General features: G+C 37.4%; 2 protein-coding genes, 1 long non-coding RNA gene and 2 pseudogenes across 8 annotated transcripts; 2 read left to right on the forward strand and 3 right to left on the reverse strand.

The window, feature by feature from the left end:
- Window positions 1–248: 248 nt before the first annotated feature.
- LOC148724262 (QRFP-like peptide receptor) lies at window positions 249–2,360 on the reverse strand (annotated as a pseudogene).
- An 854-nt stretch (window positions 2,361–3,214) lies between these two features.
- On the forward strand, window positions 3,215–5,952 carry LOC111335464 (uncharacterized). The gene is made up of 2 exons (XM_022941367.2): window positions 3,215–3,667; window positions 3,787–5,952. The coding sequence occupies exons 1-2, from the start codon at window positions 3,580–3,582 to the stop codon at window positions 4,911–4,913; spliced, it is 1,215 nt and encodes a 404-aa protein (XP_022797102.1). The 5' UTR covers window positions 3,215–3,579; the 3' UTR covers window positions 4,914–5,952.
- Window positions 5,906–8,758, reverse strand: LOC111335465 (substance-K receptor-like). Of its 5 annotated transcripts, none has more exons than XM_022941368.2 (2): window positions 8,314–8,758; window positions 5,906–7,109 (listed from the first exon to the last, which is right to left on the reverse strand). In XM_022941368.2, exon 2 carries the CDS (start codon window positions 7,000–7,002, stop codon window positions 5,977–5,979), a length of 1,026 nt encoding a protein of 341 aa, XP_022797103.1. In that variant the 5' UTR covers window positions 7,003–7,109; window positions 8,314–8,758; the 3' UTR covers window positions 5,906–5,976. The 5 variants fall into 5 exon arrangements, with proteins under 5 accessions (XP_022797103.1, XP_022797105.1, XP_022797106.1 ...); XM_022941370.2 differs by lacking the exon at window positions 8,314–8,758 and adding an exon at window positions 8,050–8,260; XM_022941371.2 differs by lacking the exon at window positions 8,314–8,758 and adding an exon at window positions 7,512–8,015.
- LOC111335505 (uncharacterized) lies at window positions 8,692–14,086 on the forward strand. Of its 2 annotated transcripts, none has more exons than XR_002695354.2 (3): window positions 8,692–8,830; window positions 9,347–9,387; window positions 13,089–14,086. It is a non-coding gene; the product is annotated as an uncharacterized LOC111335505 (long non-coding RNA). The 2 variants fall into 2 exon arrangements; XR_015991740.1 differs by lacking the exon at window positions 8,692–8,830 and adding an exon at window positions 8,845–9,132.
- LOC148724263 (neuropeptides capa receptor-like) lies at window positions 9,916–11,446 on the reverse strand (annotated as a pseudogene).
- Window positions 14,087–15,702: the final 1,616 nt, after the last annotated feature.

Here is a 15,702-nt window from a genome sequence, read left to right on the forward strand (position 1 = left end):
TTTCTCAGCAAAAAGGGACACTTTTTGGCGAGAAAAGAAAAGGCTTGTATAGATAAATATAGATAAAATCGTCCTTTGGTTGAAATTTTATTTGAATTTACAGATATGAACACAAGAAAGGAACCACTGAGTAATTTCCGCTTCTCAGTAGTTGATGACGGGATAAAATGTCCTCTTCACAGCACGCGCATCCTTCACAGGCTTTCATAACTATGACAAAAAAGCAGCATATGAACTGGTATCTTGATTCCAGGCATTAAGAATTACATTCCAGCTTTGCCCAATTTACAAAAAGAAAGATTTTTCAAGTAATTCTCCAGCCAAAAAGGCAGCACGTACGAAAACTACGTGACTCAGTTTCTTACATGACCCGTTTTTGTTGACAATTGTGATGCGATTCCCCGTAAATAAGTCATATTTACGTACATCGAACTTATCGTTTTAAGCTATTCGAATTCGGTACCACTGTTAGATGCGGTCTCTTGCCATAGCTTTAATTTTACCGAGATTTGTTATGACAAACTGTCACTTTTCACTGTTTGTGCGAAAAATAGTGGAGTTTAAAAGGCTTAAACATGATTTTCTGCTTATATTGTGTCATATTTAAGGGTAGCGGAATTCTTTTTCCATCAGATAAAAGAAATGAAAAACTACGCTCTTGCAACCATTTCAACGAACTAAATGACCCGACCATGATAACCTTTTGTGAAGTGTCGTCAAATAAGTCAAGCTTACCCACGACGGTTTTCTTTTACTTCTCAAGTTTTACATTTTCACATCAAAGACTTTATTTTAAGTTTATTTTCAATGTCTGTATGTGTTCAAATAGTAACTAAAACCGCAGGTTCTAATAATGATTATTATTCGAATGAATGAAATGCTTTGACAGGGTTGGAAATATTCGCGGATATTGTCGGAACTGTTTCAATCCGCCTTTATCATCAGTATGCAAAGAAAAGTCACGCTCCTTCTTGCAGCCAAGGAAATTTTTCCATTTAATTTTGTTGAATTTAGAAGCTTTTGGTCAAATGTTATTTGATATCGAAAGTAAAATCATCACTCTGTGTTCATCATTAAATCTGGCTCAGTGAGAGCCTCTTGTCCACTACTTTGGGCGCGAAAAACGATTGAACATAACTTTCAGAGCATTAAGGAAATTGGTGCTCGACACGAAAAGAATGACGGGGTTAATTGCTGCTGGTAAAGATGGCGGTATGTAAAATAATAAAGCCAAAACGAGCAAACAAGAGTCTCTCAGTGTCTTGTGATGGGTGAAGCACTTCAAGTGATATTAGATACACAGATATTGAAGTCCAGCCGACGGAAAAGACCGCGACAATTGATCCGAAGACCTTCATAACATTTGGTTTTGTTTGCGATGCCTTCTTCTTATCTTTTTCAGCGCTTGGTCTTGTTCATCAGTGACGCGTCTTGATTGCTTCAAACGTTTTATGATTTTGGTATAAAGAAGGATGATCAAAATCAAGGGAGTACAGTAGAACATGACAATCCAATCGCAAAGACTACATAGCGGTTCTTTGCTCCCCACGAAAACGAGCAAAGTGGTTGATTCTCATCAACTGTAACGATCTTTAAGAATCTGAGGTATGGCACAGCAAGTGCTGAAGGGATGATCCAGGTCAGTGGCAATAAAACAGCTCGAGGTAGAGTCCTTTCCATCAGAGCTTTAGCCTTGAGTGGATGAACTACGGCAATGAACCTCTCACGACTATACCGACCAGGCCGAAAACTGAAATAACCTGTGACACGCCTCTGAAATACAGACTTATTTTACAAACAGCTGTAGCCACTGGATCATCGATGAAATGTCTATCGGACTGCATCCCCTCAGTGGCGTACAGCGGCGGGCCATGTGAACACATGCAGTGGACAATAGATCCCCGACGGCCATGTTAACGATGAAATAATTTGTACTTGTCCTGAGGGTTTTGTTTATCAGAAAAACTGCAGTCACCAAAATATTGCCGACAAACGCAAACATGCTAACAACAGAAATAGTTGTTGTGATCAAAGTAGAGGCGATAGGGGAGCAATTCGGCTGACCCTCAAGAACATAGTAACTCGAGTTATCCATTGCTTGGTTTAAATGGAGGCCTAAAAACAGAGGCTTGAATTTTCACACTGCACCTGCTATCCTTCGACGTTATGAAAGATAAAACAAAAAATAAGAATAAACAATTTAGGAAACGTTATTCCTGATATTTGGCGCGCGGATTGATGTGCGCTGCATAATGGTGTCACATCCACTGGCTTACAGCGGTATATTATCAAATACTATCAAAAATTGTGACATTTATCAGCTGTATATACAAATTCATGGGAATAGAGAAAGTATTTACATGAGTTTAGAGTTCAAACCAAACAGGAATGACTTGGTTTATCACAATGATAAATGCCATTTTACTGTTGGATGCTCAGTTTGGTTGAATGTAGTTTAGAAGGGACAAGTATAGCGGAAATCAGATGCATTGATTAGTTGATAAAATGATACGGAGTAAGTAAATTCTGCGACTATGAAAAGGCACAGAGAATGGTATAAGTTTGAGTGGGCTGAGACCAAAAGCAGGAAGTTCTAGAGATTTCGTTGACGCAATTCAAATTTGTAAAACGAATTAATTTCCGGTGTCGGTGACATTTTATCTATTGTTCCTTAAAGAGTCATCGCCTTGCTTTACAAAACGAAATTGTGAGGCTGGAAACCACTCTTTTAAATCTAACTTAGAATTTGTATGCTAGATAACAATAAGTGCAACGATTCTGGAAATTCTCTTTTACTTGTCCAGATGGCCAGCGGATACTCTCATTCTCCCCAGTTTTGGCTTCACAAGCATACAACGATGAAAACAAGTTGTTCAATTAGAAACTACATTAGTTTTGATAGCTGTTGTACTGAATAATACAAATAACACTGACTGAAATAGATATAAAATGTTGACGCCAAGCCAGAGAAACTGAGCAAATTAACAGGTACGGATTAACCTGAAGGATTATTCCCGGTTCCGATCGATGACTCGATCATCTTTTAAGATCCGCAGCTTTCGAATGAGGTTAAAACCTTAGTCATAGAGGGACGTGAGACCAGTTTCATTGAACTGACTTCGGGAATATTTAAGAAAGAGTGTCAAGGCTACCAAAAGTCAGGTCTCTCCCCGTGGCGCAAGGAAGGTGAGAGATTCAAACCAAAGCCTTGTGTACTTAGTTTTGGAAATTTCGAAGCACCACAAATTTGAGAGATAACGCCGCACCACAAAAGACGATCAGAATAATTTTCCACACGATAATTCATTGTGCCTAAGCCCCAGGGCTGTTACCCACAAACGTTAATAAAGCTCAGTGCCATTTCCTTGTTTATCTATAAGTAGGTGGTGGCCAACTAGAAAGCCTTCGCTACTTTGACCTTCACACTCATTTTTATAATCTGTACTTTATTCTATGTTAATTTTTAGTAAATAGTGTGAAATAAATGAACCTTAAACCTTAAACTTCGTTGCACTTCATACCTTCACGGTCACTTGGATCTGACGTCATCCAATAAATCAGCCTTATAAGTTCCTGTTTATGAAAAAGTTTCTAGTTACTTCACATCATTTTACCCGCAGAATACTTAAATTTCTTTTTAAACAGTCTTCGAAAGGAAGGAAACGAGGTACGTATCAACTTAATCTTCTTAATTCGTTCGATCTTCAAACGGCAACAAAAACATGCTACATGCTACATGCTATAAATATTTATGTAAACTTGATATTAAATTTTGTTTAATTGTAGGTTTAGATCTCCTCTTGATGATGAAGGTTCTTTTCATGGTCTTCGTGATACAGTGCAAGTTTTTCGTTTCAAACGCATGCACTGAATTCAGCTTGTCTTCCGAAGATGACTCAGTGGTCGTCGGTCGGAGTATGGAGTTCATCGGTGCTTTGGGTTATTACCTCGTTGTAGAACCCAGGGAGTATTCTCATACATCGGTTCCTAGCAAAGAATGCTTCCTTCATTCGTCTTTGCATTGGCAGAATAAATATATCATCGCATACGTCGACGTTTTAGACGTTTTGAATGATTTAGACATGCCCATAGCTACCGATGGTTTAAATGAAGTTGGTCTTTCTCTTGCTGCAAACCTCTTCGTTGGCTTCGCCCAATTCCAGAAAATTCCAGTTGAAAAATGCCACATGGCGGTGTCTTCTTTGCAGTTTCCGTTGTGGATTCTTGGAAACTTTGGGACAGTCCAGGAATTAAGGGATGCTTTGGAGAAGGATTCTTTCCCTCTCGTATGGGAAGCCAATGTCCCAGAGTGGTTAAAGGGAATCTTTCAACTACACTACTCGATCGTGGACGCTTCCGGAGATGCTATCGTTATTGAGTTTACTGAACAGGGGAGAATGGTGTTCAACAACACTCTTGGCGTCGTAACCAATTCCCCGCCATATGATTTCCATCTAATAAACATTCGCAATTATGTTGAACTTTCCAAATCGGCCCATGATGCCCTGGAGTTGGGCAAAGTGACGTTCAAACCTACTGGTCAAGGAAGTGGACTTCTGGGAATACCCGGTGACTTCACACCGCCATCGAGATTTGTACGCGCGGCTATTATGGCGCATTTTTCTGATCCAGTCAAGACAGGTAAAGAAGCAGTTATCAAGGCTTTCCACATCTTGAATACAGTCGATATACCCCGAGGAACGTCCTCTGATTATACAGTGTGGTCTGTCGTCAAAGACTTGAAATCAAAATCGCTTTATTTCCGAGTCTACAAAGACCTTACCATTTGTGTACTTCACATGGCTGACGCTAAGAAAGGCCAAAAGCTGAAGATGAAAATGAGTGAATGCATTGGTGGTTTTGTTGACATCACTGATAAACTCACGCTGGCTATGGTTCGTGATGAACTTTAAGAAACTCAATGATGATTGAGACTTCTCAGTCAGATAGAATATTCGGTCAAATTCCTCTGTTTGAACAGCGAACTCTTATGATTGTGTGAAAGAGTGTGCCTGAAGCACAATCTCTCGTGTGATTTAGAAGTGTCTGCTCTAAGTATGATATCTTGTGTGATTCAGAGGTGTGTACTCTAAGTATGATATCTTGTGTGATTCAGAAGTGTGTGTTCGAAGTATAATATCTCGTGTGATGTAAAAGTATGAGAAGCGATGTGACTTAAGAGTGATTACCTAAAGCATGAGCGACCTGTGATGTAGTTTGGAGTATGCGTGTGACGAGCTCTAGTGAAACTTGGAAGGTGTGTCAAAAGCATAATTTGAGTGTGTATGATTTGGGGGAGTACGCTACAACCAAGGAGCAATCTTCAATTCAGTGTCGAAAGTCCTCCGAGATTGCGTTGGTTTTGCTTTACTTCGCTCTGTGATTGGTCCAGAAAACTCACACCATAATCTCGACCAATCAGATACAAAACTAAAGCCAATCACGATTTGGTCGTGCGCATTTTTTCCCACTTCAGGCAATTTGCTCGTTTTTATTTTGAGCTCTCATTGGCTCTTAAGGTATTTTCTTTCTTCTGATTGACCGTTGTGGTTAGTTTGGCTTTGCTCATATGACACACCCAATCAAAAGGCGCTCTAAAATCTTGTGTGATTTGGAAGTGTGTACCGAAAGCATGAGTTGGACAAGCGTCACAAAGGAAAAATATTTAATTTTTTTTAATTTAAACATGTGTGTGATATTCCATGTATGTGAAGTCATAGGCATATAACTTTACCTGAAGGCAGGCGGGATTTCTCTGAAGACTCTGTCTGAAGGATAAAATAACGGATAATTTTTTTCAAGAGTCTGTGCTTAATTGAAGTGATGAAACCCCAACGTATGTTAAGAATGAAATCAGCTCAGTATAAGCTCAAAATTATAAAATGAGATAAATGTTTTGAAAAACTCTGCAAACTTATATCGCTTTAATTAAATTCCTCGTTTCATATCATATATTCTACGCACCATTGGCTTTAATTATGTTTCTTCTGCTGAAGGGCCTTCAGTTTTATCTCGTTCTCTTTTCTCTTTTCTGCCACATAAAAAGAATCTCCTTAAAGAAAACATCCACAATGTACGCAGAGCTTGTCGGAAATTCGTGCTGAATGCAAATAAAATAATAGGATTAATTACTGAACTGAGCGATGGAAACACGAAATAAGCGAACCCAAGAATCCACTTGCATTTGTCTTTGTCGAAAAGTTCAGGAAATGACATCTTAAAAATCAAGTAAACGAAAAAGAAAGAAAAAGAAACGAAAAAAGTAACAACAATTGATTTGAATATCTTCATAAAGTTTCGGTTTTGCTCATTTCTCCGATTTTGATAGGAACTACTGCCCCTCTCACCAGTTCCTGGTTTAATCCTCTGATGCAAAACCCTCATAACGCGCGTGTAAAGAATGACAATGACAATAATCGGCGCGATTTCAAACAACACCAAACCAATGATGTAATAAATCATGAGAGCAATGCTATTCCATGCAAATTTGCAATAAGTTTCCTGACCAAAGTCTTCGGCTCTTGAATAATACAGCATTGGGATGCAGTATGCCATTGATATCGTCCATGTCGCAAAGAGTAGAAATGCCCTGACTTTCCCAACGATCAACGTTGATTTTAATGGAAAGACAGTAGCGATAAATCTATCAACAGCGATCAACACCAGGCTCAGAATTGACACAATAACTGACGTCATTCTGAAAAATACACCCACTTTGCAGCCAGCAGTTGCCAGAGACCCTTTGAACAGACTTCCTTTGCTTGTTATGATTTCGTCTGTAAGGTAAAGCGGCCAAATAGCGAGGCTTGAAAGGAAATCAGAAATGGCCATGTTGACGTAGTAGTAATTCCTACTGGTCCTAAGACTTTGAGTTTTGTACACTGCGACGATCACTAAAATATTTCCGAGCACAGCAACCATGCTTACTAAGACCATAGATGTTGTGAAAAATATGGAAATGGTGTTGGGGCATGGCGCATCACTATCACTTGAACTCATCATCAAATGGCTGCTGTTCTTTTTCCTGATAAGTTCAGTCTTGAGGCAAATGTTTTGTTTGTTCGTCGTTGTAAACCACTCCGCTGGCTAGCTTCACAATTTCCACTTGACTGAAAACGTAAAGAAGTATTTACAAGTTTGAATATACCCGAGATACGTTCATAAACCGCTATAAGAAAAAGAGGTTTCTCGTCGTACGTGCAAATTGTAATTAAATGTCATAAATGAAAAGTGCACGATAAAATTGAGATTTTTAAGCCAAAGAATAATCTTACCTCCGACACTGATTAGCATTACATGAATAATAAAAAGGTAGTATTTACCTACACCTACGGGAAAATATCTTTTCGTCGAAGTGGTTTTCAACAAAATGCAAAAGTTGCGAAAGGGAACCTCAGTTCACCCTAATAGTAATGTCAACAACTTTCTTAAGGTTGGTGGCGTTTCCTGTACGTGCCCAGTCAATTTATACGATATCACGAAGACTTCAACCATGGGCCAGAGCGACTAACCTTTCTGCTTCGCAAATTATATCGCGGCAAATGATTCTTAAAAACTTTCTTTACGAACTTAATAAATAGACAAGTAAAAATGCCGGAGTAGTTGTTCATTAATTTTGGTCACCGTATCCCATGATGTGATGTTTGGAATTGATTATGGCAAACATCTACAGTAAATTGAATATCACATTTTACCGGAACAGCGACAAACTTGCAAACTGATTAGTTTATAATGGCCATCACGAGATAATGAGTATTGCCCAATAGTTCTATTGGACTACAGCAAACTGTAAGAAACATGAAAGCAATATTTATGCTGCTCTAAGATAAAATTTGAGCTTCAAATGCAATTAAAACTCCAAAACATTTACCTACGTGAATCTTTGAACGAGTGCAATATTTGAATTAAATTTTTCGCAAACATAATGAGGATAATAACTTTTTCGAATCTTTTTGCCATTTGCTTAAAAATGATAATATTCTATGGATCAGCTTCTGTTTCGTATTACACATATAGGACAAGGCTAATGAAAGTATAAGGAAAACTTACCTTAGATAAAACGTCGAGATATTTTAATAACGAAAAACCCCCAACAAACAGTTGGCACACGAGCAATATTTTGCATTAATTAGGGTTCGGTTACCGAGTCACGTTTGCGTTCTATATTCATTACACAGTAGCACAATAAAGAATGGCTTATCCATGTATTTCTTTCGCTTACATCACTGCTTTCATACATAAAAAAAAAACGAAATGTTACTTAACTGAAGCTTGAGAAGACTTGCTCAAATTTCAGTCCTACATCTAACGTACCTGTTCAAATTTTCAGCGGACGATCTTCTAAGAATCTCTCAATATTGTGTCAGTAAAGTCAAACATGAAACCTGAGTGTAACTCAAAACAAAAAATTGGAATTGAATCCAATTGAACAATAAAATAGAGTTATGAAATGGAGTATAAGTCGAAGGAGAAAGGCAACAGCGCGACAAAATTTCTTATCGAAAGAGAAAACATCTCTCAGCTTATACTCTCTCTTGTTAATTTCTTATAAGTTATTTCTTACCGACTTCAAGCTTAACTGAATGGTATATTGATACCAACCCGCAAAACTTGAGTCGCAAATTAACGCGTATATGGTTGGAAATCTATACGAAACTGTCAGCCACTCCACATATGTTATTGGATGCAAGGATGTTAGTCATGCACGATAAGGAACAAACAACTTGACAGTGACTCATTAGGGATATTTACTAGCTCTGTTATTTTGAATTATAACAGCTCTAATATCTGCTTCTTGCGTTTCCTCTTTGAGGTTTAGAGATGATGTGTGGTAAGAGATTTATAGTGGCAATCATCCTGTTTTTGTCAATCTTCATTTTAAATTTCCTAATGAATTTTTGATGAATCTGAACTCTTTTGGATCAGAAAAATATGGAAATAATTGAGAGAACTCGCCAAGGTTGTTCATCGTAAATACCACTATGGGCAAAAATGGCATCAAATGAGCATTGACGGCTAATTTGTGCTGAGGATATATTTTGATCACGGCCGGGTGTAGCTTACAGTCACGTTTCGTTAGCTATGACGTTAGCTATGATGTTAGCTACGACTTTGCTGAGCTCTATTTTGGCTGTAAGTGATACAGCTCTTCACTGTGCTAGGTGGCCTTAACTTTCGTCACCGGAGTGTGATATTCAGGCCGAAATTCATTCTTTTTGTAAAGTGTTTTATCACTCCCTATCGGAGGTTCGGGCGACTTTGTATTTGAGACAATGAAAAATACTGTCCGACGTTTCACTGACGGGTTTCCTGTTTACGTTCTACCCAATACCTTTTCCTTTTTTAGGAAGGAATGACGAAGTTAGGGTTGAAATGGAATACCTAAAGGTAATTCATTTTTATTTATTTGACATTTTTATAATTCTAGATACTAAAGTTTATCGCTAGCATAAAGAATGATATTTACATTGAATGCGCTGCAAGCCTTATCGAACTCCAGCTGTCTACTTCTCATTTCATGATATTTCTCAGCTGAGGAATAGACTGAAAAACTGATCGTCATCACTATAATGGTCGTAATTAACATTGTTATTTCAGATAATTATTACTATGATAATACTGGGGCTACAAACTGAAATTTGCCCCAGGGCTCTCTCGTACGGCTTACCATGTGTACCTCTCGTATCTGAAAACGTACGCGTAATTAGTATTAAACGCAAAGATCGTTTTTTGTGCTCATACAGTTATTGAATCCTTATCTACTCCAAGCAAATTTTGAGTCTATTATTACTCTGTTTGCTCTCTGTATTACCAAACAATATTTCGCAATCCATGCGAGATTTAGAAGTTTCCTTTTTCTTTTCGAACTCTCTCCCTGAAACTGATCATTATCACCATGATGGTCGTAATTAACAATGTTATTTAACTATTAACTATGATAATATTGGAACTAAGAACTGAAATTTTCCCGAGGGCTCTCTCGCAAGGCTTATGATGCGTAACTCTCGCATCTGAAAACGTACGAGCTCAAAGATGGTTTTTTTTTGTACGTATACACTTATTAAATCCTTATCTACTCCACGCAAGTTTGGACTCTATTTTTACTCTGTGTACTCTGTGTCACCACACAATATTTTGCCAGCCAGGTAAGACTTAGAAATTTCCTTTTTCTTTTGGAACTGCAGGATTTTTTTATAGATTTTTGTAATGCAGACTTGTCGCTTTTTCGTATGACCTGTTATTATTTATCAGTGTTATTCCGAATCCATCGTATATCAGAGACATTTATTGCAACTCCGCCATACCAACACGATCTATTTTAAGTGATCTAACCCTCATGATTCCTGGGCATGCTCAGAAACCGGCCATATTTACTGAAATCAACAAAAGGAATACGAACGTTTTTCATCGCCAGTCGAAATTTTGAACTAAACTGGAAAAGAATAAAAGGATTGATTGCTGTGCTGAGTGAGGGAAATAAGTAGAAAAACAAGCCTGCCAGTAGGAAGCGTTTATCTTGAAGAAACAACCCTGAATAAAACGTTTTCAATGCCAAATAAACGTAAAGGGGTGTCCAACAAATAAAGAAACCGACAACAATAGATGTCAAGATTTTCATAAACTTTCTGATGTTGCTCTCTTCTTCTTCTGATTTGCTGTTCTTGGGTTGCGTTTTCTATATCTGAGCGATTTTGAAGTGTCTTTGTGATGCGAGTATATAGAATAATTATGAGAATAAGACGTATACAATAGAATATAACAAATCCAGCAGCATTAAAATCTGCGTGTGCTGATATATTCCAAATTACTCTACAGAAAGTTTGGTTGTTTACTTTCACAACTTCAGCGAACATGTAATACGGGTAAGCAAAGCCAAAAGGTATAATCCAAGTAAGCAACAATAAAATAACTCTAACTTTGCCATTTCTCATTACCGTTGTGCTCATCGGGTGAACGATAGCAACATATCTCTCTGCGGATGTTAGAACCAAGCATAACACGGACACTACTTGTGAAATTACCCTGAAGAAAATTCCCAGTTTACAGAGAATTAAGGCCGAACGTTGGTTGAAGAACTCAGCTCTTGTCAGCATTCCAACTGCGTATAGTGGCCAATTGAAGCATGTGCAAAGGAGGTCAGACATGGCCATGTTGATTATGTAATAATTAGTGCTTGTCGTTAAGTTAGGAGTTTTGAGAAAACTTGCAATGACAAGAACATTGCCAATCAGAGCCGCGAATGTGACAATGGATTTAATCACTGTAAATAGCGTGGACACCACGTTAGAACAGGGCAGGCTTGGACTGTAAATAGAAGGCGTTGCAAAACCGGAATTATTCATTCATACGTCTCGCCCAGAATTGTGATACTACCTTCCTTTTTTTGTGGGTACCACAAAGAAAAGGTGAAATTAGAATGAATGAAAAAGAGATCTAGTAAATTGACGTGTCGTCTATAACAAGCTGAGGGGCAACAATATTAACTCACGTTGCTAGGTGATGATCGAACTAACTAGGATTCAAGACCGTCAGGCTGTCCGATCAGTGAATGGACAGAAGTTGAATGCTGAAAAACCGATACTGAGCTTAGCTTGAAAGGTGACCATCTATGTAAAATAACGGTATCTAGTAAATAATCAACTTCAGATAAATAAAAAAGCTAGGAAGAACAAAGCTTCGCCGTATTACGAAAGTAACAACGTCGATATTTTTGAGTGGGCAACACCCACTCTTCGCTGGCGGGTTTTTCAGTATACAATAAACCCCGAGCTCTAGCGACTTTCTTTCGTGTTACAGTGAAAAAAAATGATACTTTTTCCGATCATTTTTCGTGACCCACGTGATGGTTGGACTCGTGCGATACTACGAATCTCGGAAGAGATGCGAATTGTGGCCGAAAAGTGTACATCAAACTTTCGGACTTCAAGCAAGGCCTAACAACAACCTGAAAATTCTAAGAGGCGGTAAATATTATGTTCGAGTAATGATGTGTCCAAAACGTATTGTTTAATAGAATGTTTTGAGCCAAAACGTAGAACTTTCAAAATTTTCATCATAACGCTAAGCAATTTTCTGGCCATGAAGTCAAGTAAACAACGATCTAAGCATGATGAAGTCTACTGCGTGGGTTTCGTAGACGTGAGAAATTCATACGTCTTTCCCTTCCCACAGCAGTCTCTACACGAAACATGTCTTGGTCACTTTCGTCTTGCTTCCATGTAGGTTCCATTTAAAATGAGATCTTCCGGCACAGAAATAAACTTGCATATTCACTGCGAAATCCAATCCGCATAACATGCAGAAAAATCTAGCGATTTCTATCTTTTATCTCAATTTCCGCTGAGTAAAAACTTAATATGTATCTGTCGCTTTTCGATGCAAATTAGTTGTTTAATTGGTCTTCACTGGAGCTTGTACTTTGGGAAAAGATAATTTACAAAAATTTTCTGCGCATTGTGTTTGCTTTTCTGGTTTCTCCAAAATGTCAACTTTTGCAAAAGCACGCATTACACCCAAGTGTCAATGGGTTAACAATGTTTTGTACTACTTTTGAACAAGCAACCAGGCACAGCATTTGGGCAGTGTTTTCATTTTTTCAGCATAAGGATAATTTCAAGTATTTTAGCATCAGCGCATTTTCTATTTATATCCTCATAGTTCTTTGATTTGTTTATCCCTACATATTTTTCCCCGAAAAAACCAAAAGTACAGCAACACTGCTTGTTTCCATTCCATCTTAAAAGTATTTTTTTTTTATGTTTTCATCGTATTTTGCAAACTCATGCATGCCCCGGATGCCTGTTTCTTTCTTACGTAAGCAAGTTTTCGCAGTTCTTGTAATAAATACCTTGCTACCGTTATTGATGTTTGTTATTCTCATGTTGTACTGCTCGAAGTATATTATACAACTGAAACACTAACCTTTCCTCTCAGTCAAAGTTACAGTCGTATTTTAACATATAATTAGCCGGGAGATTTCGCCACGAAGTGACTAAACATCCTTTCGTGAGTCCACAAGTTTCCTCGAGGAATTTATATCATTACTGCAGCGATATTTACCTTTCTATTATTGTATTCTTCTTTTCTAGCAGTGCCACAAGAACAGAGTGATAGGATCTTTCCTTGGCTCCTTTTCTTTCAAATCATCAAGAGAAGCACTTAACATATCTATTTCACTGATTGTTTTATTTTAACTAATTGTTTACAGTTTTCTTTTATTATTGAAAAAAAGAGTCATGGATCTAGAAAATTTTAAGTTTAATGATATCTCAAATGATTTTGTTGTCATAAAAAACATTGTTGTTTGAACGCAATTAAAATAAACCAATGGTTGTCCATAGTTTAAACTCAACTATCAAGAAATTCAAAGTGGAAAAATGAAAAGGAAACTGTTGTAGCTCTCTCAAAAGCTGAACCAACAACAGGAGCAAATGTAATTTTACTTTGTGTCAAGTTTAGTTTTCTTAAAGTATTACAGAAGGAAAAAAATCATTATTTCCAATTTCCTGATTTCATAGAAAAATTTAAGATCTATCAACTTCTGAAAATTCTATTTTGTTTTTTTTCTTTCGGAGATATAAAGCAAAAAGTAGTTTGAGAGTAGAACGGAAGGCGTGAGATTGACGACACTTCATGTCAACCTAATTAACGGTTTCAAAACCAGTATTGATTTTGCACTCTGTACCGTTTTGTATAGTTCCGAAATCGCTCATTCGTTATCAACTCTACTAACATTACACCTTTTTCCCTTCAAGAACACAAGATAAATTTTCAGTAAGTTCAATGGATAGTTAATTAACGTCAAAGTGTGATCAAGTCAGCAAAAAAAAAAAAAAATATATACTTACATTAAAATGAAAGTATATTGGTGTAAATGAATTTTCGTATTTATGCAAACAGCTTAAATGAAACTTAAAACCTTCCTAATGATTGTCTTCTCGCTTACTTGATAACACTTCCGTGTTACTTAACTTTGAAGTGGCGCTAATGAACATTTATCTTGCGTTCTTGAAGGACAAAACTGGGGTGTAGTTCTTTCTGAAAGTTAGTGATTGTTTTTGGAATTAAAGTCTCTTTTTCCGCTCCAGTGAGAGAAATGAAGATTCTTTCGTAGCTTGCATCGGAGCGGAAATACTTTTCACTGATAGTGACAGGGGTTACTGATTTTTTTTTAGAAAATAACCTATATTGAGTAGCTTAATACAACCCGGAAACTAACATGAAAGTGTATAAAAAGTAAAAAAATCTTGCAAGTAACAATTCCCTTTTATGAAAAAATATCACTAGCCTAAAATACATAATTATATGGCTATGAATAATAAAAATATAATGTGCTGTTTAGGTAGTCTATAAATTTGAGACGATCACGTTTCACATAAAAATGAAAAACCAAATTCACGAATTATCGATCCATATAAAGGCCATGTCAGGTCGAAACTCTGGTGAAAACCTAACCACAACCGTTCGAAAACAACACGTTCATTTCCAAAACCATTAAAAAGCCAGGAATACATCACGCAAAAAAAAAAAACAATTGGTTCACGAATCACTTTTAATTCAGCTCTTCTTTCACGAGTCACGTTAATAAAGAAAAATAAGTTCACATATGGACAAAAAAAAGATCTTATCATCTATTGTAGTCAAACTTCCGACGCGCTACATGTTCTTTAATCTATTTCTCGAAATATACAATAAGCGTAAGGCGATACGAAGCAAGCGATAGAAACGTTGTATGACTAGGACGGCTAGGAACACGGAAACCAAAAGCGGAGAAGACGGTAAGCGGACTGGATCAATGAAACGTAGCAATGGCAAAGCACAAGTCAACTGAACAAAAACGCATGCATAAAAGGCCTTAACGAGACGAAATTATGCGAAAATACCTAACAAAATATTGATTACGTAAAAGTGAGAAAAAGGGACAAAGAATGCGATAATGAGGGGAAAAAATGCGCTTACAAACGAGAAAACAAACAAATGAAACAAATACAGCCATGTGGCGGTAACATCATCTTTAATCATAGTTAACTAATAGAGAAAAAATTAAATCACGATTCACGAGAAAATAAAATCGCCAAATAGCTTCACGTAAAAATTGTAAGAGACCCTTCATCGTCATTCGCGTAGCATTGCACTTGGAGCATCGATCATTGAAAAGCGGTGTTGAGTTTCTAGAGTAGCTCCTCTTCTTCTGCCTTACCCCTTTCCTCCTCTTTTTGCTGGTTGAGGTACCTTCCATATCGAACAAACAACTTCATATTCGAGCGTGTTACACTCAACCTTCTCGACCTAACTCCTGACAAATTGTGTCCGGCTGTCAGCTTTTTGCTTCCTAGCATGCACCAGCGCCGACAGGCTAAACAGCGTCAAATGACTTGCTCTAAGGTGATTGGATAACAGCCTTCATGAGAGCGAAGCGGAAACGTCTTCATGTAAGCAAACACCGACACCCCCTTAAATTTTCAAGTCGTGTTGATTTAAATACGTGTTCAAATAAACTTACCTTGTAAAACGTGTCACCGTAAAAGAATAAGCTCCCATTCTTTTCAATGGCAAAAATTATGAAATTAAATCAAATGTCCGAAATCAGTGTTCCTTTTACTGAAAGTTCTGGATTCATCTACGCAACTTACCAGACACTGATATTGCAAAACAATGCTTATTCCTCTCCGAAGAATTGGCTGATAGAAACCTCTTAAGTTT

Source organism: Stylophora pistillata, chromosome 9 (genome assembly GCF_964205215.1).
Source record: "Stylophora pistillata chromosome 9, jaStyPist1.2, whole genome shotgun sequence".
NCBI classification, from domain to species: domain Eukaryota; kingdom Metazoa; phylum Cnidaria; class Anthozoa; order Scleractinia; family Pocilloporidae; genus Stylophora; species Stylophora pistillata.

Bases quoted from the DNA above. Each gene is read 5' to 3' on its own strand.
- LOC111335464 (XM_022941367.2), top strand. From the start codon at position 3,580: ATGAAAAAGTTTCTAGTTACTTCACATCATTTTACCCGCAGAATACTT. The intron at 3,668-3,786 runs GTACGTATCAAC...GTTTAATTGTAG, and splicing joins TTCGAAAGGAAGGAAACGAG to GTTTAGATCTCCTCTTGATG.
- LOC111335465 (XM_022941368.2), bottom strand. From the start codon at position 7,002: ATGATGAGTTCAAGTGATAGTGATGCGCCATGCCCCAACACCATTTCC.